The sequence below is a fragment of the Salmo trutta genome, chromosome 5, assembly GCF_901001165.1.
Source record: "Salmo trutta chromosome 5, fSalTru1.1, whole genome shotgun sequence".
In the NCBI taxonomy this organism is placed as follows: Eukaryota; Metazoa; Chordata; class Actinopteri; order Salmoniformes; family Salmonidae; genus Salmo; species Salmo trutta.
In genome coordinates, this window is record NC_042961.1 from 65,766,825 (window position 1) to 65,794,398 (window position 27,574).

Genomic DNA, 27,574 nt, shown 5'->3' on the forward strand with positions numbered 1-27,574 from the left:
ATCTATTACAAAAATAAAGCAAACTGTATGGAATATGGAGAAAAATGCACAAATTATTCCTGAATCTCCCATACAGGAACGCTAACAAAATTATTTGCAGATGTTCACTTTTCCGTCTCAACCTTTCCCACTGAATGAAGATTATACATTTACATTAAAATTTTAGTCATTTAGCAGATGCTCTTATCCAGAGCGACTTACAGTAGTGAATGCATACACTTCGTACATTTCATACATTTTTTTCCGTATTATGGTAAGCAATTCTTTCCAAATAATATAAAAAATTGAAAATTAACAAATGTACAGAAAGATCAGTGCGAAGGCCAAATTAAGAAGAAAAATGTTTTGAAACTATTAAGTGCATAGATGAAATGTATTTTTTCCCCTGCCCGATTCCAGACAGGTGCATGATAATTGTCCATTCTAAATCAAAACAAATTTCACAAATATTATTTAGTACATGTAAAGACAAGATTCAATCAAGAATAGTCTGATGGGTGACAACATTATCCCATCACTTGTGAATGATGCCCAGTGTAAGGCAAGGAACAATTGCAACTTTTTCATATGTTAGTGCAACACCTCATGTAGCCTAGCCAATAGGCCTATATGTTTTGATAAGGTTTGTGTAGCCTGGCGAAAGTCAATCCAGCACAGGACACAGTAATGATTTGGGGTTGTTTATACTGTCGAGGCTTACATTCAAAATAGGATAATGTAGAAGGGAAATCCCTAATAGAGGAAGTCACCATAAAGAAAAATTCAGTCTAATTCACAATCAAGTGACTGCGCTTGCACAATCCCATAACTACTTGCACACCTTATTTATGAATCTCTTACAGGGACAGTGCCATCCAGTGGATATAAATGAATACAACTATGCCATTTCACCACCTGGCTACATTTGTATTACAACTAAAGTGACCAAATAACCTCTTTACAATGGGTGTAGAGCCGAACTGGCATGCACATGCAGCGCATGAGTTTCACGTTTGGGGAAGATCATTTTCACAATAAAAATATTATTTTATAACAAAAGCATTAATGCATAATCATACTATGGGGTTGGCTGAGTCCTACTGGGTGGACTGAGTCCTAGTGCATGGGCTGAGTACAACTGAGTGGGCTGAATCCTACTGCATGGGCTGAGTCCTGCGCGGGCTTTGTCCTACAGCAGGCCGGCAGCCTGGTAGAACGGGACACTATCGTTCATCACACCTTGTAACTCTTCTGCAGTAAAATCTCATAACCCAAGGAGTTCTCTGCAGCTACAACCACAACAGGATCCCTCGAACCTGGACCCATCTTCCTCTGCTACTCTCTTCACTGCCTAATGAAGCTACCTTCAGAGAAAATCACTCAAGTAAAAGTGAAAGTCACCCAGTAAAATATTACTTGAGTAAAGGTCTAAAAGTTTCAACAAATATACTGAATTATCAAAATTAAATGTAATTGATGAAATATACTTAAGTATCAAAAGTAAAAGTATAAATCATTTCAAATTCCTTATATTAAGCAAACCAGACGGCACCATTTTCTTGTTTTTTTTATTTGATTATGGATAGCCAGTGTCACACCAACTCTCAGACATAATTTGCAAAGGAAGCATTTGTGTTTAGTGAGTCTGCCAGATCAGAGGTAGTAGGGATGACCAGGGATGTTCTCTTGATAAGTGTGTGAATTAGACAATTTATTTCTGTCCTGCTAAGCATTCAAAATCTAACGAGTACTTTTGGGTGTCGGGGAAAATGTATGGAGTAAAAAGTACATTATTTTCTTTAGGAATGTAGTGAAGTGAAAGTTGAAATATATAGAAGTAGTAAAGTAAAGATACCCCAAAATACTACTTAAGTAGTAATGGCCATGTTGTGTTAATGAGGCAACTAGTCACACCTGTGACAGATCCTTTAAAAGGAGAGGTGGAAGAGGTAGACCATAACTCACAGACAACAGAGAGACAACCAGTGAATCCCTTGGAAGAGTGCAGAAGGTGAGCTTGTGATATTATTTAGTAGACTAGCTGCCTCTCAAATGGCACGTTAATCTTATGTGGCCCTGGTCAAGTGTAGTGCACTATATATATGACCCCTTTTTGTGGGTCGACCCCCTGAATTTAAGAGCATAGACTAATAGTTACCTTTGTAGTGAATAGTAGTCTCTGTCAAGATCTAGTCTGCTTCCCCTCCCTGCGTAGTGCACTGTGGGCCCTCGTCAAAGGTGGTTCACTACATAAGGAATGAGGAGCCATTTGGGAAGGATTCATATTCCTGTGTGCCAGGCTCTTCAACCACATACAATAGATTAGATGATACCTGAATTTTAGTGGAAGAATCGTAGCGCGCCGTGTTGCCGATACTCGCATGTTGGGGTCCTCAGGACTGGGTTTAGCAATTGTTGCATAAGTTTTGTACTTAACACAGGGTTTCCTCTAGTACCCACAGCCATTCCAGAGGATTTAAAATGCTCAACTAATCTCGCTCTTGTTCTCTCTCTCTCAGGAGACTATCACCATGGCGATATTGACCATCATTCTTTTTGTTAGCACAGCTTTTGCTCTGGGAGGTAAGAGTGATGTACCTCACACTTACTCACCAACATTTTAATAAAAACGTTAGTGGGTGTTGATCTGTCCTATTTACACACGTACGTATTAATGTTTTGTTTCATAACCAGTTGTCCCTTGGGCAGCCATTATCAACCGTGACACTGGAGAGAAGGTTGTCTTGCTCAAGGGCACATAGACAGATATTTTAACTTGACATTCAGGGATTAAAACTAGGAACCTTTGTGTTACTGGCCCAACTCTCTAACCGCTAGGCTACCTGCCACTCCTCTTGTTCCAGAGATGTATATTGGTGTCTAGATGCTGGACTGAGGTATTCTGATATGAATGGTTTGATCATTCAACTGGATGTATGATTGGATTGTCAGGAAGTAACACTGACACAACTTACCTCCACTTTCAGTCTTAGTTTCATCAGCTGTTATACAGAAGACAGAAACTGAATTGACTGCACAGGGCTTTTAAACAAGTAGCGCAATTTCAATATTTAGCCAGGAAGTACCTAGGTTACATCTGAAATGGAACCCTATTCCGTATAAACTACTTCTGACCAGGGCCCATATGGGACGCAACCCAAGATTCCGGCATGCATGTGCTGCAATGTTATGTCCACATTACAATCTGTTACCTGTGTCCAGATGCTACATTACGACCCATGACCCCCTGTGAGCGTGCTAGATATGCCGCGACACATGGCCCAATTGGAGCCTACATCCCCACGTGTGACGCCGCTGGACGATACACCCCTAAGCAATGTTCGGGCTCTACAGGTTAACACGGACGCACATACACACACACTAAATTCTCCAATTCAGTTGAATGTTACAATATTTACTGTATGTGCAACATGTCTATTTCTGGTAGGTTACTGTTGGTGTGTGACCACTACTGGACAGAAGATTCAGGGTACGGAGACTCCACCAGGCACTGCTATCAACTGCTAGCAACTGTTCCACCAAGGTGTGTGTTTGTATATACATACTCAGTCACTTAATGTTATTTCTTTGCAGCTGATTCTGGCTGTTAATGTTTGTCTAATTGCAGATGAAAGGCGGTGGAATGAAGACTTTGAAAAGACGGACAGTTGTCTTTACTGTACGACTGGAACTGATTCACGTCCCATATAAATGCATGAAGAAATCCAGAGATTAAACTGTTGATTTACTTACTTTATTGTTGGTGTGATTATCTGAACCAGTCCATTTCTGGGAAATGGAGGAAGGAGTAGGACTGTATTACCAGCAATCAAATTCCACGTGACCATTTAGTAATTAGGCTTCTCCAAGCTCTGATGCTGGTGATGGTCATTAGTAGCCTACCACACTTGCTAACTGCCTGGTACTCAGCACTCTATTGTCCCTCTAATCACTCTGACATCAATGCAAATGTAAAACATTTCATGAGCTCATGTTGCGCAACATTTCTATAACCTATGCAATTGTGTGAGAACAGCCTCATGGCTTCTATTAGAAAGAGGATCCCATCAGCTTTCTATAGGTTAGATCTATTTGCAGTACCAGTCAAGTTTGAACACCTACTCATTCCAGGGTTTTCATCTGTAATATTTTCTACGTTGTAGAATAGTGAAGATGTGATTCCATGTGTTAAGTCATAGTTGACATCTTAAACCAAAATATATTGAGATTCTTCAAAGTAGCCACCCTTTGCACACTCTTGGCATTCTCTCAACCAGATTCATGAGGTAGTCACCTGGAATGCATTTCAATTAACAGGTGTGACTTAATTTGTGGGATTTCTTTCCTCAATGCGTAAGAGCCGATCAGTTTTGACAAGGTAGGGGTGGTATACAGAAAATGGCCCTATTTGTTATTTTAAGACCAAGTCCATATTATGGCAAAAACAGCTCAATGCAAAGAGAAAAAGCCCATTTAAGACAGGAAGGTCAGTCAATGCGGAACATTGCACTTGAAGAAACGTTCTTAGTCTCAAAAACCAAGCGCTACGATGACTCATGAGGATCACCACAGGAAAGGAAGACCCAAAGTTACCTCTTTCAGAGGATATGTTCAATAGAGATACCAGTCTTAGAAATTGCAGCCCAAATATGTGTTTCAGAGTTCAAGTAAGACACCTCAACATCAACTGTTCGGAGGAGACTGCGTGAATCAGGCCTTCATGTTCGAATTGCTGCCAAGATGCTAATTTCCGGAACAGACTATGGGAGGTGCACAGTACTACATGGAACTCTATTCCACATCAAGAAACTCATGCCAGCAGTAAGATTAGATTTAAAAAACAATACACACTGAAGCAACACAAACAGACACATGCATACAAACACACGATAACATACACACTACACCCATGTACGCTTGGATTTTGTGTTATACATATGTGGTAGAGTAGGGCCCTGAAATCTGTTATGAATGTATGGTAATGTATAACTGCCTTAATTTTGCTGAACCCCAGGATGAGTAGCTTCTGCCTTGGCAGCAGCTAATGGGGATCCATAATAAATACTGCGTGGGCTGAGTCGTACTGCATTGGCTGAGTCCTTTTTTATTATTTTATTAAAATATTGTATTTTATTTTTTTTACTTTATTGAATATTCGAAACATACAATATACTTGCAGTGAAGCCGCTCAATAACTACATCATCCCAGTCGTCCAACAGATTCCCATTCAGAGCGACACACAGAAGCATCCAGGGTCAATTCTCTGCTCAAAAAATTTAAAAAAATTAACCTCCCTGTGGCTCAGTTGGTAGAGCATGGTATGTGCAACGGCAGGGTTTTGGGTTCGATTCCCATGGGGGGCCAGTACAAAAAAAATGTACGAAATGAAATGTATGTATTCACTACTGTAAGTCACTCTGGATAAGAGTGTCTGCTAAATGACTAAAATGTAAATATAATGTTGGCCGATCTACCACCAGGCCAAAAACGTGAACCCGAACCCTCCAAGATCCCCCCACAGTTCCCCAATAGCTGTCCCTCAACCATTTGAGACCCCTCCCACAGCCCCCCCAGGAAGAAAAATAATAACAAATAAAAAATACAATTAATTCCATTCCCCACCCCCAAGAACCCCCCCAATGCACCAACAACCATGAGAATGAACTAAAGAGAAAAAAGGAAAAGACAGAAGAAAACAGCGAACAACAACGCAATTAAAAAATAATACATTTAAAACAAAGGATATCAAGGACAATTAAATCATAACAGCAACGCCAACTGTAAATGTTTGTGTGCATGTCTGGCACTATTACATGTGTGTGTTCTTGCATGTGTTTATTTGAATGAGAGGGTGTGTATATGCATGTTCACAAACACTTGCACGGCATCAGCCTCAGGCAAACCTGCATTTGTTGTAAAAACACTGCCACTTAGTGTCATTCAAATGTACTTTTTTAAATGTTTTATTTTGACTTTTATCTTTGACCATCATTCTATCTCCCACACAGCAACTCCACTCCCACTTGTCTCCAATTCCACATACCAACCCTCAGCTTCCCTCAGCCCATCCCATGAATCTCTGCTGGCCACCCACTTCGGGTTTCCAACGCAACACATATCTTTCAACTATGCTGTGATGTTTAACGTACAATATCAATCTATGTAATCGAATAGAATCCACAGATTGCGAGTTGAAGATAAATACTTTTACTAAGAGTTTTAGTATATTAGTAATTGACTGCATTTTCAGCCATTCCTGAACCTGAGACCAGAAACAGGCTACCTGAGGGCAATACCAAAACAAATGGTCTATTGATTCTGTATCCTCACAACAAAATCTGCAGAGCTTCGATGATTTTATTACCCAAATATTCAGCATTTTGTTGGTAGCAAGAATTCTATATAATAATTTTAGCTGAAAAGCACAAAGTCTTGAATCTTGCGTTTTATATATCAACTCAAATCTCTTCCCAACTATTTTGCAATCTGTATGGCACAGTTGTCAACATCCTGGTCCTCAAATGAAACTGGTATACTTTCCTATTTATGCTATTTTGATTCCTCCGCAAGGTTTGATCCTTTATGTTGGGCAGACAGACCAGTTCCCTACCTCCTCCCGCTGCCACTTGCCTCCTCCATTTTTGGGGTAATGCTGTAATCAATTGGTTGTACTCTTGGATTGAGCAGACCTTTCTTTACAATTCTGATAACTCCATGAAGGCCATAACTCCACCATTCCAATTTACAATATCATTAATGAACAAAATACCCTGTTCAAACATATTTCCCATTTTCCCAAGTAGTCCCGTGTGGCTCAGTTGGTAGAGCATGGTGTTTGCAACGCCAGGGTTGTGGGTTTGATTCCCACGGGGGACCAGTACGAAAAACCCACAAAATATTATGAAATAGATGCATTCACTACTGTAAGTTGCTCTGGATAAAAGCCTCTGCAAAATGTAAAAAAATAAATACAGGTATTTGATCAACCAGCACAGTTGACTTCAGCCATAATATGTGTTGTAATATTTGAATCTATGTTTTCAGGGGGATAACATTGAAATTGTAGCCAACTCTGCAATGCTTGTTTGAAAAAGAGAGTTACTTTTAAAAAAGTATCATTTTCAATTAAACCTGTCTGGGCTAGGGGGCAGTATTTTCACGGCCGGATGAAAAACCTACCCAATTTGAACAGGTTACTACTCTGGCCCAGAAACTAGAATATGCAAATTATTAGTAGATTTGGATAGAAAAAACTCTGAAGTTTCTAAAACTGTTTGAATGGTGTCTGTAAGTATAACAGAACCCATATGTAAGGCCAAAACCTGAGAAGATTCCATGCAGGAAGTGCCCTGTCTGACAATTTGTTGTCCTTCTGTTGCATCTCTATTGATATTAAGTAATCCTTCTAACCCCCCCCCTACCCTCCCCCCCAAAAAAGATGTAGATGTACTATTGTAAAGTGGTTGTTCCACTGGATATCATAAGGTGAATGCACCAATTTGTTTGTCGCTCTGGATGAGAGCGTCTGCTAAAAATGACGTAAATGACGTAAATGAGTGCATTCTGACGAAGAACAGCAAAGGTAATCCAATATTTCTTACAGTAATTCTGAGTTTGTGAGCCCCAAACTTGGTGGGTGTCAAATTAGCAAGCCTGTGATGACCTAGCTATGTACTCAGAATATTGCAAAATGTGCTTTCGCCGAAAAGCAATTTTAAAATCTGACATAGCGTTTGCATAAAGGAGTTCTGTATCTATAATTCTTAAAATAATTGTTATGTATTTTGTCAACGTTTATCATGAGTAATTTAGTAAATTCACCGGAAGTTTTCGGTGGGTATGCTAGTTCTGAACATCACATGCTAATGTAAAAAGCTGGTTTTTGATATAAATATGAACTTGATTGAACAAAACATGCATGTATTGTATAACATAATGTCCTAGGAGTGTCATCTGATGAAGATCATCAAAGGTTAGTGCTGCATTTAGCTGTGGTTTGGGTTTTTGTGACATACAGTGGGGAGAACAAGTATTTGATACACTGCCAATTTTGCAGGTTTTCCTACTTACAAAGCATGTAGAGGTCTGTAATTTTTATCATAGGTACACTTCAACTGTGAGAGACAGAATCTAAAACAAAAATCCAGAAAATCACATTGTATGATTTTTAAGTAATTAATTTGCTTTTTATTGCATGACATAAGTATTTGGTCACCTACCAAACCAGTAAGAATTCCGGCTCTCACAGACCTGTTACTTTTTCTTTAACCTGTTACATCTAGGGGGCAGTATTTTCACGGCTGGATAAAAAACGTACCCGATTTAATCTGATTATTAGTCCTGCCCAGAAACTGGAATATGCATATAATTATTAGCTTTGGAGAGAAAACACTCCAAAGTTTCTGAAACTGTTTGAATGGTGTCTGTGAGTATAACAGAACTCCTATGGCAGGCAAAAACCTGAGATGCTTCTGTTCAGGAAGTACCCTGTCTGAACATTTCTTGCCCTTCTTGATTCTCTCTATCGTTTACAAAGGATCTCTGCTCTTACGTGACACTTCTCACGTCAACAATGGAGTCTCACAGCCCGGGAAAAACAGGAATGATGTCATTCAAAGCCCTGGCTGAAGCACACGAGAGCAAAAGCTGAGTGGTCAGTCAATGGACTAAGCCTTAGGCGCGTGACACGCCCCGCCCCCGGCTTTTGGTTTTTTCCTCAGTTTACAGACAGGCAGATTCCCGGTCGGAATATTATCGCTTCTCTACGAGATAAATTGCATAAATATTGGTTTTAAACAGCGGTTGACATGCTTCGAAGTACGGTAATGGAATATTTCGAAATTTTTTGTCATATTTTGCGTCATGCTCGTGGCCGAGATTTAGCGTTGGGATAGTGTCTAGAACGCACGAACAAAACGTCGCTGTTTGGATATAACGATGGATTATTTGGGACCAAACCTACATTTGTTATTGAAGTAGAAGTCCTGGCAGTGTATTCTGATGAAGAACAAGCAAGGTAAGAACATTTTTCTTATAGGAAATGTGATTTTGGTGAAGGCTACACTGGGTGGGTGTCTAAATAGCTAGCCCTGTAACGCCGGGCTATGTACTTACATTATTGCAAAATGTGCTTCATCCGAAAAGCTATTTTAAAATCGGACATATCGAGTGCATAGAGGAGTTCTGTATCTATAATTCTTAAAATAATTGTTATGCTTTTTGTGAACGTTTATCGTGAGTAATTTAGTAAAATCACCGGAAGTGTTCGGTGGGAATGCTAGTTCTGAACGTCACATGCTAATGTAAAAAGCTGGTTTTTGATATAAATATGAACTTGATTGAACAGACATGCATGTATTGTATAACACAATGTCCTAGGTGTGTCATCTGATGAAGATCATCAAAGGTTAGTGCTGCATTTAGATATGGTTTGGGTTTATGTGACATGATATGCTAGCTTGAAAAATGGCTGTGTGATTATTCCTGGCTGGGTACTCTGCTGACATAATCTAATGTTTTGCTTTCGCTGTAAAGCCTTTTTGAAATCGGACAGTTTGGTTAGATAAAGGAGAGTCTTGTCTTTAAATAGCTGTAACATAGTCATATGTTTGAAAAGTGTAAGTTTTCGGATTTAGAGGAGTTTGAATTTCGCGCCCCGCCCATCATTGGATATTGGAGCAGACGTTCCGCTAGCGGAACGTGTAGATGTAAGAGTTAAGAAGCCTTCCTGTTCTCCACTCATTACCTGTATTAACTGCACCTGTTTGAACTCGTTACCTGTAAAACACTTTGTAAAGGCTGGGGACATCTTGTGGAAGCAATAGGAAGTGCCAAAATATTCCTCAGCTCCTTTGTTTTTCAATGGTATAGGCTTAAAGTCAATTCAACACATCAGGTATCCACTTCCTGTCAGAATCTGTCTCAGGGTTTTGCCTGCCAAATGAGTTCTGTTATACTCACAGACACCATTCAAACAGTTTTTGAAACTTTAGGGTGTTTTCTATCCATATATAATAAGTATATGCATATTGTAGTTACTGGGTAGGATTAGTAACCAGATTAAATCGGCTACATTTTTTTATCCAGACGTGAAAATACTGCCCCCTATACCCTAACAGGTTAATAATCTCAACCCACCCAAATCATATTCATTATATAGATGGGCACATTTTATTTTGAAATTCATTGTGTAGAGATTAGTTATATCTTTTGTGATATGAATACCGAGTATGTCTACTTCACCATCAGCCCATTTTATGGGTAAACTGCAGGATAATGTAAAAGTAGATTTTTTATTAAGGATTCAATACATAATATTGAACACTTATCATAATTAGGATTATGTCCAGAGAGTACAGAAAAGTTATCTAGATCTTCAATGACACATTGCAGAGATCTAGCTTGCGGACTTAATTTAAAACTTGAGCCATCGGCATACATGGACACCTTTGTTTTAACCTGTTAGGGTATAGGGGGCAGTATTGAGACTTTTTGAAAAAAGATGTGCCCATTTTTAAATGCCTCCTACACCTACCCAGTAACTACAATATGCATATACTTATTATATGTGGATAGAAAACACCCTAAAGTTTCAAAAACTGTTTGAATGGTGTCTGTGAGTATAACAGAACTCATTTGGCAGGCAAAACCCTGAGACAGATTCTGACAGGAAGTGGATACCTGATGTGTTGAATTGACTTTGAGCCTATGCCATTGAAAAACAAAGGGGGTGAGGTATATTCTGGCACTTCCTATTGCTTCCACAAGATGTCCCCAGCCTTTACAAAGTGTTTTGAGTGTTCTACAGTGAGATCTGACCGAATAAGAGCCATGGAACGTGATGGTCCATCATTCACCCTGGCACGCGATTTGATGGTGGGTACTCTCATTCCGAAACGTTTTAAAAGAAAACCCAATGGTCCGCCTTGAATTTTATTCATGTTCTGGTTAAAAAAGGCCCTAATGATTTATGCGATACAACGTTTGACATGTTTGAACGAACGGAAATATATTTTTTCCGTTCTTGAAGTGAAGTGAAGTCCGGCTGGCTTAGATCATGCGCTACAACACGGAGGTTTTTCGACATAAATGATGAGCTTTTTTGAACAAAACAACATTCGTTATGGACCTGGGACTCTTTGGAAGTGACATCTGATGAAGAGAATCAAAGGTAATGGATTATTTATATAGTATTTTCGATTTTAGATTCCTCCAACATGGCGGTTAGTCTGTATCGCGATGCGTATTTTTCTGGCGCAGTGCTCAGATTATTGCAAAGTGTGATTTCCCAGTAAGGTTAATTTAAAATCTGACAAGTCCATTGCGTTCAAGAGATGTAAATCTATAATTCTTTGAATGACAATATAATATTTTAGCAATGTTTTCTAATATTAATTAATTATTTTGTCGTCATGACTAGACTGCCGGTATTGGAGGGAAACGATTTCCTGAACATCAACGCCATAGTAAAACACTGTTTTTAGATATAAATATGAACTTGATAGAACTAAAAATGCATGCATTGTCTAACATAATGTCCTAGGAGTGTCATCTGATGGAGATTGTAAAAGGTTAGTGCATAATTTTAGCTGATTGTATGGTTTTGGTGAAGCCTGTCTTTGAATCGACAATGCATTGCACACCGCTATTGTCAATGTACTCTCCTAACATAACCTAACTTTATGCTTTCCCCGTAAAACCTTTTTGAAATCGGTAAACGTGGTTAGATTAAGAAGATGTTTATCTTTCAAAGGCTGTAAGTTAGTTGTATGTTTGAGAAATTTGAATTTGTATATTTATTTGGTTTCAAATTTGCCGCTCTTGAAATGCACCTGCAGTTGATAGGGTGCGCCACGGGGGGAACGCTAACGTCCCAGGTAGCCTCAAGAAGTTAAACCTTGGATATCTAATCCTCTAATGTTGTTATTGGATCTGATTTTCATAGCTAACATTTCGATGGCCATAACAAATAGATATGGTGACAGCGGACACCCTTGTTTAACTCCTCTTGACAATTCAAAACTCTCTGAGAAGTAGCCGTTATTTTACTACTTTACACCTGGGGTTGCTATACATTATTTTTACCCATTTTATAAGAGAATTGCCGAAATTGAAAAAATCCAGGCATTTATAAATAAAATCCAGTTTTACTTTATCAAATGCCTTTTCGAAATCCGCTATAAAATACCATTCCTGGCTTATTATATGTTTCATGATGTTCTATTATTTCTAGTAGTTGTCGTATATAATCTCCAATGTATCGTCCATGTAAAAAACCTGTCTGATCAGGATGAACAATACCAGGTAAAACCCTTTTAATTCTGAGTGCTATGCATTTTGCTAGTATTTTTGCATCACAATATTGAAGTGTAAGGGGCCTCCAGATTTTTAGATAGACTGGGTCTTTATATTTGCCATCTGGGTAGTGTTTTAATAATAGAGAAATCAGACCTTCCTGCTGAATACCTGACAAACTACCATTTCTATAGGAGTAGTTAAAACAAATCTAACAATGGAGCTTTTAGTATATAAAAAAAACTTGATATACCTCTACCGGTATGCCATCAAGCCCTGTGATTTTCCCAGACTGAAAGGATTTAATAGTTTCAAAACGTTTTTCTTCTGTAATTTGGCCTTCGCACTGATCTTTCTGTACATTTGTTAACCTCTCTAGGGTAGGGGGCAGTATTTGCACGGCCGGATAAAAAACGTACCCGATTTAATTTGGTTATTACTACTGCCCAGAAACTAGAATATGCATATACTTGTTTGATTTGGATAGAAACACCCTAAAGTTTCTAAAACTGTTTGAATGGTGTCTGTGAGTATAACAGAACTCATATGGCAGGCAAAAACCTGAGAAGAGTCTGTACAGGAAGTGCCCTCTCTGACCATTTCTTGGCCTTCTACACTCTCTTTATTGAAAACTGAGGATCTCTGCTGTAACGTGACACTTCCTACGGCTCTCATAGGCTCTCAGAAGGCGCCAGAACGTTGAATGATGACTTTGCAGCCCATGGCTGAAAAACAGTAGCGCATTTGGTAAGTGGTCAATCTGAGAACAATGACACGGGGGCACGCGTGCTCGTGAAGAGTCCATTTTAGATTTTGAGTCTTTGAACAAAAACAGGGTTTCCCGGTCGGAATATTATCGCTTTTTTTACGAGAAAAATCGCATAAAAATTGAATTTTAACAGCGTTTGACATGCTTCGAAAAACGGTAATGGAATATTTAGAATTTTTTGTCACGATACGCATCCGCGCGTCACACTTCGGATAGTGTCTTGAACGCAAGAACAAAACAGAGGATATTTGAACATAACTATGGATTATTTTGAACCAAAACAACATTTGTGGATGAAGTAGAAGTCCTGGGAGTGCATTCTGACGAAGAACAGCAAAGGTAATCCAATTTTTCTTATAGTAAATCTGAGTTTGGTGAGTGCCAAACTTGGTGGGTGTCAAAATAGCTAGCCCGTGATGGCGAGCTATGTACTCAGAATATTGCAAAATGTGCTTTTGCCGAAAAGCTATTTTAAAATCGGGCACCGCGATTGCATAAAGGAGTTCTGTATCTATAATTCTTAAAATAATTGTTATGTTTTTTGTGAACGTTTATCGTGAGTAATTTAGTAAATTCACCGGAAGTTTTCGGTGGGTATGCTAGTTCTGAACGTCACATGCTAATGTAAAAAGCTGGTTTTTGATATAAATATGAACTTGATTGAACAAAACATGCATGTATTGTATAACATAATGTCCTAGGAGTGTCATCTGATGAAGATCATCAAAGGTTAGTGCTGCATTTAGCTGTGGTTTTGGTTTTTGTGACATTATATGCTAGCTTGAAAAATGGGTGTCTGATTATTTCTGGCTGGTTACTATGCTGACATAATCTAATGTTTTGCTTTCGTTGTAAAGCCTTTTTGAAATCGGACAGTGTGGTTAGATTAACGAGAGTCTTGTCTTTAAAATGGTGTAAAATAGTCATATGTTTGAGAAATTGAAGTAATAGCATTTCTAAGGTATTTGAATAACGCGCCACGGGATTCCACTGGCTGTTGAGTACCCTAGAGAGGTTAATTTTCAATTTTTTTATATTATTTGGAAAGAATTGTTTACCATAATACGGGGGGAAAAAAATGTATGAAATGTACGAAATGTATGCATTCACTACTGTAAGCCGCTCTGGATAAGAGCATCTGCTAAATGACTAAAATGTAAATGTATAATCTTCATTCAGTGGGAAAGGATGAGGCGAAAAGTGAACATCTGCCTAAAATAATTAGCTTCCTCTTTTAAAATATCATCGGGAGAATCATAGATGACTCCGTCTTCAGTAACGAGTTTCTGTAAATTATTTTTGTTAGCGTTCCTGTATTCAGGAATAATTTGTGCATTTTTCTCCATATTCCATACAGTTTGTTTTATTTTTGTAATAGATTACATTAGATTGTTCTTGAATAAGTTCCTCATGTTCTATTTGTTTTTTCTCTAAATTATTTTGTATCTCTGTAGTATCTTTTTTTATTGCTATCTACCTGTACTATTAGTTCATGGATTTCCCTTGTTAGTCTTGTCTCTTTAGCCAGACACTGTTTTTTTATGGGTGGTGGTCCCCAACAACAAGATATGGGTGGTCCCCAGTCCACCTGGCCATGCTGCTGCTCCAGTTTCAACTGTTCTGCTGCGGCTATCGAGCCCTGACCTGTTCACCGGACATGCTACCTGTCCCAGACCTGCTGTTTTCAACTCTCTATAGACAGCAGGAGCGATAGAGATGCTCTGAATGATCGACAACCACTGTGATTATTATTATTTGACCCTGCTGGTCATCTATGAACATTTTAACATCTTGGCCATGTTCTGTTATAATCTCCACCCGGCACAGCCAGAAGAGGACTGGCCACTCCTCATAGCCTGGTTCCTCTCTAGGTTTCTTCCTAGGTTCTGGCCTTTCTAGTGAGTTTTTCCTATCCACTGTGCTTCTACACCTGCAATGCTTGCTGTTTGGGGTTTTAGACTGGGTTTCTGTACAGCACTTTGTGACATCAGCTGACGTATGATAGGCTTTATCAATACATTTGATTGATTGCATGTGACGCACAATCAAGCTACGCTCTGAAGATGCAAGTCTACATGGGCTTGGATGCAAGTCTACATGAGCTGAGTTCTACTGCATGGGCTTTGTCCTACATCAGGCCGGCAGCCTGGAAGAACAGGACACTATCGTTCATTACACCTTATAACTCTTCTGCAGTAAAATCTCCTAACCCAACGAGTTCTCTGCAGCTACCACCACAACATCTATTTTCAGTGATTTATGTTCCATTTCTGCGGTACAGTTGATAACCATGGCTATGAATGCTAAGAAACCAACCTTACTGAAACACATGTTATTCCTATCACTCTCTATTGGCCTCGGCATACTCACAGGTAGCCTCTCAGGATCCCTTGAAACTGGACCCATCTTCCTCTACTACTCTCTTCACTGCCTATGAAGATTCCTTCAGAGAAAATGACTCAAGTAAAAGTGTAAATCACCCAGTAAATATTACTTGAGTAAAGTTTTAAAAGTTTCAGCAAATATACTGAAGTATCAACATTAAATGTAATTGATAAAATATACTAAAGTTCAAAAGTAAAAGTATAAATCATTTCAAATTCATTATATTAAGCAAACGAGACGGCACCATTTTCTTGTTATTTTTTATTTTTTTTCATATTTGTTTGATGACGGATAGCCAGTGTCACACCAACTCTCAGACATAATTTGCAAAGGAAGCATTTGTGTTTAGTGAGTCTGTTAGAACAGAGGCAGTAGGGATGACCAGGGATGTTCTCTTGATAAGTGTGTGAATTAGATAATTTTTTCTGTCCTGCTAATCATTCAAAATCTAACGAGTACTTTTGGGTGTCGGGGAAAATGTATGGAGTAAAAAGTACATAATTTTCTTTAGGAATGTAGTGAAGTGAAAGTTGAAATAAATAGAAGTAGTAAAGTAAAGATACCCCAAAATACTACTTAAGTAGTACTTTAAAGAATTTTTACATAAGAACTTTACACCACCAGCTAATGGCCTACATCGGGATCTCTTGTTGGGTTAATGAGGCAACTAGTCACACCTGTGACAGATCCTTTAAAAGGAGAGGTGGAAGAGGTAGACCATAACTCACAGACAACAGAGAGACAACCAGTGAATCCTTTGGAAGAGTGCAGAAGGTGAGCTTGTGATATTATTTAGTAGATTAGCTGCCTCTCAAATGGCACGTTGATCTTATGTGGCCCTGGTCAAGTGTAGTGCACTATATATGACCCCTTTTTGTGGGTCGACCCCCTGAATTTCAGAGCATAGACTAATAGTTACCTTTTGTATTGAATTGAAGTCTCTGACAAGATCTAGTCTGCTTCCCCTTCCCTGCGTAGTGCAGTGTGGGCCCTCGTCAAAGGTGGTTCACTACATAAGGAATGAGGAGCCATTTGGGAAGGATTCATATTCCTGTGTGCAAGGCTCTTCAACCACATACAATAGGTTAGATGATACCTGAATTTTAGTGGAAGAATTGTAGCGCGCGGTGTTGCCGATACTCGCTTGTTGGGGTCCTCAGGACTGGGTTTAGCAATTGTTGCATGAGTTTTGTACTTATCACAGGGTTTCCTCAACCTCTCCTCTAGTACCCACAGCCATTCCAGATGATATAAAATGCTCAACTAATCTCGCTCTTGTTCTCTCTCTCTCAGGAGACTATCACCATGGCGATATTGACCATCATTCTGCTTGTTAGCACAGCTTTTGCTCTGGGAGGTAAGAGTGATGTACTTCACACTTACTCACCAACATTTTAATAAAAACGTTAGTGGGTGTTGATCTGTCCTATTCACACACGTACGTATTAATGTTTTGTTTCATAACCAGTTGTCCCTCGGACAGTCATTATCAACCGTGACACTGGAGAGAAGGTTGTCTTGCTCAAGGGCACATAGACAGATATTTAAACTTGACATTCAGGGATTAAATCTAGGAAGCTTTGTATTACTGGCCCAACTCTCTAACCGCTAGGCTACATGCCACTCCTCTTGTTCCAGAGATGTATATTGGTGTCTAGATGCTGGACTGAGGTATTCTGATATGAATGGTTTGATCATTCAACTGGATGTATGATTGGATTGTCAGGAAATAACACTGACACAACTTACCCCCACTTTCAGTCCTAGTTTCATCAGTTATACAAAAGACAGAAACTCAATTTTGACTGCACAGGGCTTTTAAACAAGTAGCGCAATTTCAATATTTAGCCAGGAAGTACCTAGGTTACATCTGAAATGGAACCCTATTCCGTATAAACTACTTCTGACCAGGGCCCATATGGGACGCAACCCAAGATTCCGGCATGCATGTGCTGCAATGTTATGTCCACATTACAATTAATGTATGTTACCTGTGTCCAGATGCTGGGATACGACCCATGACCCCCTGTGAGCGTGCTAGATATGCCGCAACACATGGCCCAATTGGAGCCTACATCCCCACGTGTGACGCCGCTGGACGATACACCCCTAAGCAATGTTCGGGCTCTACAGGTTAACACGGACGCACATATACACACACTAAATTCTCTATTTCAGTTGAATGTTACAGTAAATATTGTATGTTCAACATGTCTATTTCTGGTAGGTTACTGTTGGTGTGTGACCACTACTGGACAGAAGATTCAGGGTACGGAGACTCCACCAGGCACTGCTATCAACTGTTCCATCAAGGTGTGTGTGTATACATACTCATTCACTAAATGTTATTTCTTTGCAGCTGGTTCTGGATGTTTTTGTCTAATTGCAGATGAAAGGCGTTGGAATGAAGACTTTGAAAAGACGGACAGTTGTCTTTACTGTACGACAGGAACTGAATCACATCCCATATAAATACATGAAGAAATCCAGAGATTAAACTGTTGATTTACTTACTTTATTGTTGGTGTGATTATCTGAACCAGTCCATTTCTGGTAAAGGGAGGAAGGAGTAGGACTGTATTACCAGCAGTCAAATTCCACGTGACCATTTAGTAATTAGGCTTCTCCAAGCTCTGATGCTGGTGATGGTCATTAGTTGCCTGGTACTCAGCACTCTATTGTCCCTCTAATCACTCTGACATCAATGTAAAACATTTCATGAGCTGATGTTGAGCAACATTTCTATAACCTATGCAGTTGTCTGAGAACTGCCTCATGGCTTCTATTAGAAAGAGGATCCCATCAGCTTTCTATAGGTTAGATCTACTATTTGCAGTACCAGTCAAAAGTTTGAACACCTACTCATTCCAGGGTTTTCATCTGTAATATTTTCAACTATGACATAACACATGGAATCACATCTTAAACCAAAATATATTGAGATTCTTTGCCTTGACAGCTTTGTACACTCTTGGCTTTCTCTCAACCAGATTCATGGAATGCATTTCAATTAACGGGTGTGACCTAATTTGTGGAATTTCTTTCCTCAATGCGTAAGAGCCGATCAGTTGTGACAAGGTAGGGGTGGTATACAGAAAATAGCCCTATTTGTTATTTTAAGACCAAGTCCATATTATGGCAAGAACAGCTCAATGCAACGAGAAACATCCCATTACTTTAAGACAGGAAGGTCAGTCAATGCGGAACATTTCAAGAGCAGTCTATAAAACCAAGCGCTATGATGACTCTCATGAGGAAGACCCAGTTACCTCTGCAGCCCAAATAAACACTTCACAAAGGTCAAGTAACAGACATCTCGACATCTGCTCAGGAGACTGCGTGAATTAGGCCTTCATGGTCGAATTGCTGCTAAGAAGCCACTAAAGGACGATAAGAGACTTGCTTGGGTCAAGAACCACAAGCAATGGACATTAGACCGGTGGGAATCTGTCTTTGTGAGACGCAGAGTAGTTGAATGGATCTCCGCATGTGGTGTTCCCACCGTGAAGCATGGAGGTGATGGTGCTTTGTTGGTGACACTGTCAGTGATTTATTTAGAATTCAAGACACACTTAACCAGCATGGCTACCGCAGTGATACGCCATCCCATCTGGTTTGGCTTAGTGGGACTATAATTTGTTTTTCAACAGGACAATGACCCAACACACCTTCAGCTGTGTAAGGGCTATTTGACCAATAAGGAGAGTGATGCATCAGATGATCTGGCCTCCACAATCACCCAATTTAGATGGTTTGGGATGAGTTCAATCAATCAAATGTGTTTATGAAGCCCTTTTTACATCAGCCGATGTCACAAAGTGCAATACAGAAAGCCAGCCTAAAACAGCAAGCAATGCAGATGTAGAAGCACGGTGGCTAGGAAAAACTCCCTAGAATGGGAGGAACCTAGGAAGGTGCGGTATAGAGAGAGTCGAAAACAGCAGGTCCGGGACAAGGTAGCACGTCCAGTGAACAGGTCAAGGTTCCATAGCCGCAGGCAGAACAGGTGGACTGGGGACAGTAAGGAGTCGTCAAGCCAGGTGGCCCTGCGGCATGGTCCTAGGACTCAGGTCTTAAGGGAGAAGAGAACGAGAAAGAAAGAACTAGAGGGTGCATAATTAAATACACATAGGACACCGGATAAAACAGGAGAAATACTCCAGATTTAACCTCTCTAGGGGGTGTGGGACGCTACCGTCCGAGCTGGCCAACATCCAGTGAAATTGCAGAGCGCCAAATTCAAAAATAGAAATACTCATAAAATTCATAAAACATACAAGTATTATACATGGGTTTAAAGATTAACTTCTTGTTAATCCAGCCACGGTGTCAGATTTCAAAAAGGCTTTATGGGGAAAGTATACCATGCGATTATCTGAGAACAGCGCCCTGCAGACAAATCATTACAAACAGTTACCAGCCAAGTAGAGGAGTTACACAAGTCAGAAATAGCAATAAAATGAATCACTTACCTTTGATGATCTTCATATGGTTGCACTCACAAGACTCCCATTTACTCAATAAATGTTCTATAAAGTCTCTCCTTATATTCAAAATCCTCCGTTTTGTTCAGTAATCCACAGGCTCAAAGGCAGTCACAACAGACAGACAAAATCTGAAAAGTATCAGTAAAGTTTGTAGAAACATGTCAAACGATATTTATAATCAATCCTCAGTGGAAGCCACAGGAAGTGCAATTTGAGTCCTAAGTCAATAGATACTGTAATGGCATTCACTAGAAACTACAAAAATAAAAAAAATCCCACTTCCTGGCTGGATTTTTCTCAGGTTTTCGCCTGCCATATCTGTTCTGCTATACTCACATACATTATATTAACAGTTTTGGAAACTTGAGTGCTTTCTATCCAAATCCACCAATTATATGCATATCCTAGCTTCTGGGCCTGAGTAGCAAGCAGTTTAATTTGGGCATGCTTTTCATCCGGAAGTGAAAATAGTGCCCCCTACCCTAGTGAGGTTAACAGACTGACCCTAGCCCCCCGACACAAACTTTTGCAGCATAATTACTGGAGGCTGAGACAGGAGGGGTCTGGAGACACTGTGGCCCTGTCCGACTATACCCCCGGACAGGGCCAACCTGGCAGGATATAACCCCACCCACTTTTCCAAATCACAGCCCCCAAACCACTAGCGGGATATCTTCAACCACCAACTTGCTTCCCTGAGACAAGGCCGAGTATAGCCCACAAAGATCTTCCCCACGGCATGAACCCGAGGGGGGCCTCAAAACCAGACAGGAAGATTACGTCAGAGACTAAAGCCACTCAAGTGACACACCCCTCCTAGGGACGGCATGGAAGAGCGCCAGTGAATTAGCCCCCGTAATAGGGTCAGAGGCAGAGAATCTCATTTGAGAGAGGGGAACAAGCCAGGCAGAGACAGCAAGGGTGGTTCATCGCTCCAGTGCCTTTTTGTCAACTTCACACCCCTGGGTCAGACTACACTCAATCATAGGACCTACTGAAGAGATGAGTTTTCAATAAAGACTTAAAGGTCAAGACAGAGTCTGTGCCTGTCGCATGGACAGGCACACCATTCCATAAAAATTGAGCTCTATAGGAGAAAGCCCTGCCTCCAGCTGTTTGCTTAGAAATTCTAGGGACAATAAGGAGACCTGCGTCTTGTGACCAGATTGTACGTGTAGATATGTACGGCAGGACCAAATCGGAAAGATAGATAGAAGCAAGCCCATGTAATGCTTTGTTGTTTAGCAGTTAAACCTTGAAATCAGCCCTAGCCTTAACAGGAAGCCAGTGTAGAGAGGCTAGCACTGGAGTAATATGACCATTTTTTGGGTTCTAGTCAAGATTCTAGCAGCCGTGTTTAGCATTAACTGAAGATTATTTAGTGCTTTATCCTGGTAGCCGGAAGTAGAGCATTGCAGTACTCTCATCTAGAAGTGACAAAAGCATTGTTCTACATCATTTTTGGACAGAAAGTTTGTGATTTTTGCAAAGTTAGGGAGATGGAAAAAAGCTGTCCTTGAAACAGTCTTGATATGTTCATCAAAAGAGAGATTGTGGTCCAGAGTAACTCTGAGGTCCTTTACAGTTTTATTTGAGATGACACTACAACCATCATGATTAATTGTCATATCCAACAGAAGATCTCTTTGTTTCTTGGGACCTAGAACTAGCATCTCTGCTTTCTCTGAGTTTTGAAGTAAAACATTTGCCGCCTTCCAGTTCCTTATGTCTGAAACACAGGTTTCCAGGGAGGGCAATTTTGGGGCTCCAGCATGTTTCATCTAAATGTACAGCTGTGTATCGTCCGCATAGCAGTGAAAGTTAACATTATGTTTCCGAATGACATCAAGAGGTAAAATATATAGATAATGAAAACAATAGAGGTCCTAAAACGGAAACTTGAGGAACACCGAAATATACAGTTGATTTGTCAGAGGACAAACCATCCACAGAGACAAACCGATACCTTTCCGACAGATAAGATCTAAACCAGGACAGAACTTGTCTGTGTAGATCAATTTGGGTTTCCAATCTCTCCAAAAGAATGTGGTGATCTATGTTATCAAAGCAGCCCTAAGGTCTAGGAACACGAGGACAGAGGAAGAGCCTCAGTCTGACACCATTAAAAGGTCTTTTACCACGTCCACGAGTGCAGCCTCAGTGAGTTGGACCACAGAGTTAAGAAAAGCAGCCAACAAGTGCTCAGCATATGTGGGAACTCCTTCAAGACTGTTGGAAAAGCATTCCAGTTGAAGCTGGTTGAGAGAATGTCAAGAGTGTGCAAAGCTGTCATCAAGGCAAAGCGTGGCTACTTTGAAGTATCTCAAATATAACATATATTTTGATTTGTTAAATCACTTTTTTGTTCACTACTTGATTCCATATGTGCTATTTCAGAGTTTTGATGTCTTTACTATTATTCTACAATGTAGAAAATAGTAAAAATGAAGAAAAACCCTTTAATGAGTAGGTGTGTCCAAACTTTTGACTCGTGCTGTATTTATCAACTTTCCTAATATTAAGAACATTGCTTATATTTACAACAGGAGTATAGCCTACCTGGCTGGCATGAAAATGAAGCAAGGGAAAAGAATCCTCCATTCGCTATTTAAGTGCATAGATGAAATGTATTTTTTCCCCTGCCCGATTCCAGACAGGTGCATGATTATTGTCCATTCTAAATCAAAACAAATTTCACAAATATTATTTAGTACATGTAAAGACAAGATTCAATCAAGAATAGTCTGATGGGTGACAACATTATCCCATCACTTGTGAATGATGCCCAGTGTAAGGCAAGGAACAATTGCAACTTTTTCATATGTTAGTGCAACACCTCATGTAGCCTAGCCAATAGGCCTATATGTTTTGATAAGGTTTGTGTAGCCTGGCGAAAGTCAATCCAGCACAGGACACAAAATGATTTGGGGTTGTTTATACTGTCGAAGCTTACATTCAAAATAGGATAATGTAGAAGGGAAATCACTAATAGAGGAAGTCACCTTAAAGTAAAATGTAGTCTAAATCACAATCAAGTGAGATAAATCTGTTATTAAAGTGTGTAAAAACAATCTGAGTAGTGGCTCGGCTTTAAACACACTGTCCACGTGATACCCTAACCCCACACGGAACAGTAGATCCTCACCCATACAGCAGCTTTAAATAATGTAATCATTAACTCCACAACGTGTCTCTGAGAGCACTGGTATTCAGCTAGCAAGAAGCTAACATCCCCATGCCAATCCAAAGTAACGTTGGAACCACAATGGATTTCAGTAGCTCTCCAGTGTAATTGCTTGCTCTCACTCTTACACGCTGCGCTTGCACAATCCCATAATTGCTTGCACACCTTATTTATGAATCTATTAAAGTTACAGTGCCATCTAGTGGATATAAATGAATACAACTATGCCATTTAACCACCTGGCTACATTTGTATTACAACTAAAGTGGCCAAATAACCTCTTTACAATGGGTGAAGAGCCTAACTGGCATGCACATGCAGCGCATGAGTTTCATGTTTGGGGAAGATAATTTTCACAATAAAAATATTATTTTACAACAAAAGCATTAATGCATAATCATACTATGGGGTTGGCTGAGTCCTACTGGGTGGACTGAGTCGTAGTGCATGGGCTGAGTACAACTGAGTGGGCTGAGTCCTACTGCATGGGCTGAGTCCTTCTGCGCGGGCTTTGTCCTACAGCAGGCCGGCAGCCTCGGAGAACGGGACACTATCGTTCATCACACCTTGTAACTCTTCTGCAGTAAAATCTCATAACCCAAGGAGTTCTCTGCAGCTACAACCACAACAGGATCCCTCGAACCTGGACCCATCTTCCTCTACTACTCTCTTCACTGCCTAATGAAGCTACCTTCAGAGAAAATCACTCAAGTAAAAGTGAAAGTCACCCAGTAAAATATTACTTGAGTAAAGGTCTAAAAGTTTCAACAAATATACTGAATTATCAAAATGAAATGTAATTGATGAAATATACTTAAGTATCAAAAGTAAAAGTATAAATCATTTCAAATTCCTTATATTAAGCAAACCAGACGGCACCATTTTCTTGTTTTTTTTATTTGATTATGGATAGCCAGTGTCACACCAACTCTCAGACATAATTTGCAAAGGAAGCATTTGTGTTTAGTGAGTCTGCCAGATCAGAGGTAGTAGGGATGACCAGGGATGTTCTCTTGATAAGTGTGTGAATTAGATCATTTTTACATAAGTACTTTACACCACCAGCTAATGGCCGACATCGGGATCTCTCGTTGGGTTAAAAACCTCTTACATCTACACGTTCCGCTAGCGGAACGTCTGCTCCAATATCCAATGATGGGCGGGGCGCGAAATTCAAACTCCTCTAAATCCGAAAACTTACACTTTTCAAACATATGACTATGTTACAGCTATTTAAAGACAAGACTCTCCTTTATCTAACCAAACTGTCCGATTTCAAAAAGGCTTTACAGCGAAAGCAAAACATTAGATTATGTCAGCAGAGTACCCAGCCAGGAATAATCACACAGCCATTTTTCAAGCTAGCATATCATGTCACATAAACCCAAACCATATCTAAATGCAGCACTAACCTTTGATGATCTTCATCAGATGACACACCTAGGACATTGTGTTATACAATACATGCATGTCTGTTCAATCAAGTTCATATTTATATCAAAAACCAGCTTTTTACATTAGCATGTGACGTTCAGAACTAGCATTCCCACCGAACACTTCCGGTGATTTTACTAAATTACTCACGATAAACGTTCACAAAAAGCATAACAATTATTTTAAGAATTATAGATACAGAACTCCTCTATGCACTCGATATGTCCGATTTTAAAATAGCTTTTCGGATGAAGCACATTTTGCAATAATGTAAGTACATAGCCCGGCGTTACAGGGCTAGCTATTTAGACACCCACCCAGTGTAGCCTTCACCAAAATCACATTTCCTATAAGAAAAATGTTCTTACCTTGCTTGTTCTTCATCAGAATACACTGCCAGGACTTCTACTTCAATAACAAATGTAGGTTTGGTCCCAAATAATCCATCGTTATATCCAAACAGCGACGTTTTGTTCGTGCGTTCTAGACACTATCCCAACGCTAAATCTCGGCCACGAGCATGACGCAAAATATGACAAAAAATTTCGAAATATTCCATTACCGTACTTCGAAGCATGTCAACCGCTGTTTAAAACCAATATTTATGCAATTTATCTCGTAGAGAAGCGATAATATTCCGACCGGGAATCTGCCTGTCTGTAAACTGAGGAAAAAACCGAAAGCCGGGGGCGGGGCGTGTCACGCGCCTAAGGCTTAGTCCATTGACTGACCACTCAGCTTTTGCTCTCGTGTGCTTCAGCCAGGGCTTTGAATGACATCATTCCTGTTTTTCCCGGGCTGTGAGACTCCATTGTTGACGTGAGAAGTGTCACGTAAGAGCAGAGATCCTTTGTAAACGATAGAGAGAATCAAGAAGGGCAAGAAATGTTCAGACAGGGTACTTCCTGAACAGAAGCATCTCAGGTTTTTGCCTGCCATAGGAGTTCTGTTATACTCACAGACACCATTCAAACAGTTTCAGAAACTTTGGAGTGTTTTCTCTCCAAAGCTAATAATTATATGCATATTCCAGTTTCTGGGCAGGACTAATAATCAGATTAAATCGGGTACGTTTTTTATCCAGCCGTGAAATTACTGCCCCCTAGATGTAAGAGGTTAATGAGGCAACTAGTCACACCTGTGACAGATCCTTTAAAAGGAGAGGTGGAAGAGGTAGACCATAACTCACAGACAACAGAGAGACAACCAGTGAATCCCTTGGAAGAGTGCAGAAGGTGAGCTTGTGATATTATTTAGTAGACTAGCTGCCTCTCAAATGGCACGTTAATCTTATGTGGCCCTGGTCAAGTGTAGTGCACTATATATATGATCCCTTTTTGTGGGTCGACCCCCTGAATGTAAGAGCATAGACTAATCGTTACCTTTGTAGTGAATTGAAGTCTCTGTCAAGATCTAGTCTGCTTCCCCTTCCCTGCGTAGTGCAGTGTGGGCCCTTGTCAAAGGTGGTTCACTACATAAGGAATGAGGAGCCATTTGGGAAGGATTCATATTCCTGTGTGCCAGGTTCTTCAACCACATACAATAGATTAGATGATACCTGAATTTTAGTGGAAGAATCGTAGCGCGCCGTGTTGCCGATACTCGCTTGTTGGGGTCCTCAGGACTGGGTTTAGCAATTGTTGCATAAGTTTTGTACTTAACACAGGGTTTCCTCAACCTCTCCTCTAGTACCCACAGCCATTCCAGATGATTTAAAATGCTCAACTAATCTCGCTCTTGTTCTCTCTCTCTCAGGAGACTATCCCCATGGCGATATTGACCATCATTCTGCTTGTTAGCACAGCTTTTGCTATGGGAGGTAAGAGTGATGTACCTCACACTTACTCACCAACATTTTAATAAAAACGTTAGTGGGTGTTGATATGTCCTAATCACACACGTACGTATTAATGTTTTGTTTCATAACGAGTTGTCCCTTGGGCAGCCATTATCAACCGTGACACTGGAGAGAAGGTTGTCTTGCTCAAGGGCACATAGACAGATATTTTAACTTGACATTCAGGGATTAAAACTAGGAACCTTTGTGTAACTGGCCCAACTCTCTAACCGCTAGGCTACCTGCCACTCCTCTTGTTCCAGGGATGTATATTGGTGTCTAGATGCTGGACTGAGGTATTCTAATATGAATGGTTTGATCATTCAACTGGATGTATGATTGGATTGTCAGGAAGTAACACTGACACAACTTACCCCCACTTTCAGTCTTAGTTTCATCAGCTGTTATACAAAAGACAGAAACTGAATTTACTGCACAGGGCTTTTAAACAAGTAGCGCAATTTCAATATTTAGCCAGGAAGTACCTAGGTTACATCTGAAATGGAACCCTATTCTGTATAAACTACTTCTGACCAGGGCCCATATGAGACACAACCCAAGATTCCGGCATGCATGTGCTGCAATGTTATGTCCACATTACAATCAATCTGTTACCTTTGTCCAGATGCTACATTACGACCCATGACCCCCTGTGAGCGTGCTAGATATGCCGCGACACATGGCCCAATTGGAGCCTACATCCCCACGTGTGACGCCGCTGGACGATACACCCCTAAGCAATGTTCGGGCTCTACAGGTTAACACGGACGCACATATACACACACACACTAAATTCTCCAATTCAGTTGAATGTTACAGTAAATATTGTATGTGCAACATGTCTATTTCTGGTAGGTTACTGTTGGTGTGTGACCACTACTGGACAGAAGATTCAGGGTACGGAGACTCCACCAGGCACTGCTATCAACTGCTAGCAACTGTTCCACCAAGGTGTGTGTGTCTGTATGTGTATACATACTCATTCACTAAATGTTATTTCTTTGCAGCTGATTCTGGATGTTAATGTTTTTTGTCTAATTGCAGATGAAAGGCGTTGGAATGAAGTCTTTGAAAAGACGGACAGTTGTCTTTACTGTGCGACTGGAACTGATTCACGTCCCATATAAATGCATGAAGAAATCCAGAGATTAATCTGTTGATTTACTTACTTTATTGTTGGTGTGATTATCTGAACCAGTCCTTT

General features: G+C 40.1%; 2 protein-coding genes across 5 annotated transcripts in view; both read left to right on the plus strand.

Moving 5' to 3' along the window:
- LOC115194845 (equistatin-like) overlaps positions 1-17,941 on the plus strand; it is a 33,091-nt gene extending 15,150 nt beyond the window's left edge. Inside the window, exons 1-4 of one of the 3 annotated variants that reach the window (XM_029754770.1) lie at positions 2,499-2,562; positions 3,202-3,333; positions 3,428-3,523; positions 3,608-3,731. In XM_029754770.1, coding sequence (XP_029610630.1) covers positions 2,511-2,562; positions 3,202-3,333; positions 3,428-3,507 — 264 coding nt within the window. In that variant the 5' untranslated portion in view covers positions 2,499-2,510 and the 3' untranslated portion in view covers positions 3,508-3,523; positions 3,608-3,731. Of the gene's footprint in view, positions 1-2,498; positions 2,563-3,201; positions 3,334-3,427; positions 3,524-3,607; positions 3,732-17,817 lie in introns of those variants that run through there. The other 2 variants (XM_029754769.1, XM_029754768.1) reach the window with 2 other exon arrangements.
- On the plus strand, positions 1,957-27,538 carry LOC115194844 (equistatin-like). 2 transcript variants are annotated; one of them, XM_029754766.1, is made up of 5 exons: positions 1,957-1,990; positions 16,722-16,785; positions 26,996-27,127; positions 27,226-27,321; positions 27,415-27,538. In XM_029754766.1, exons 2-4 carry the CDS (start codon positions 16,734-16,736, stop codon positions 27,303-27,305), a joined length of 264 nt encoding a protein of 87 aa, XP_029610626.1. In that variant the 5' UTR covers positions 1,957-1,990; positions 16,722-16,733; the 3' UTR covers positions 27,306-27,321; positions 27,415-27,538. The 2 variants fall into 2 exon arrangements, with proteins under 2 accessions (XP_029610626.1, XP_029610627.1); XM_029754767.1 differs by lacking the exons at positions 1,957-1,990; positions 16,722-16,785 and adding an exon at positions 26,289-26,352.
- The last annotated feature ends 36 nt before the right edge of the window (positions 27,539-27,574 follow it).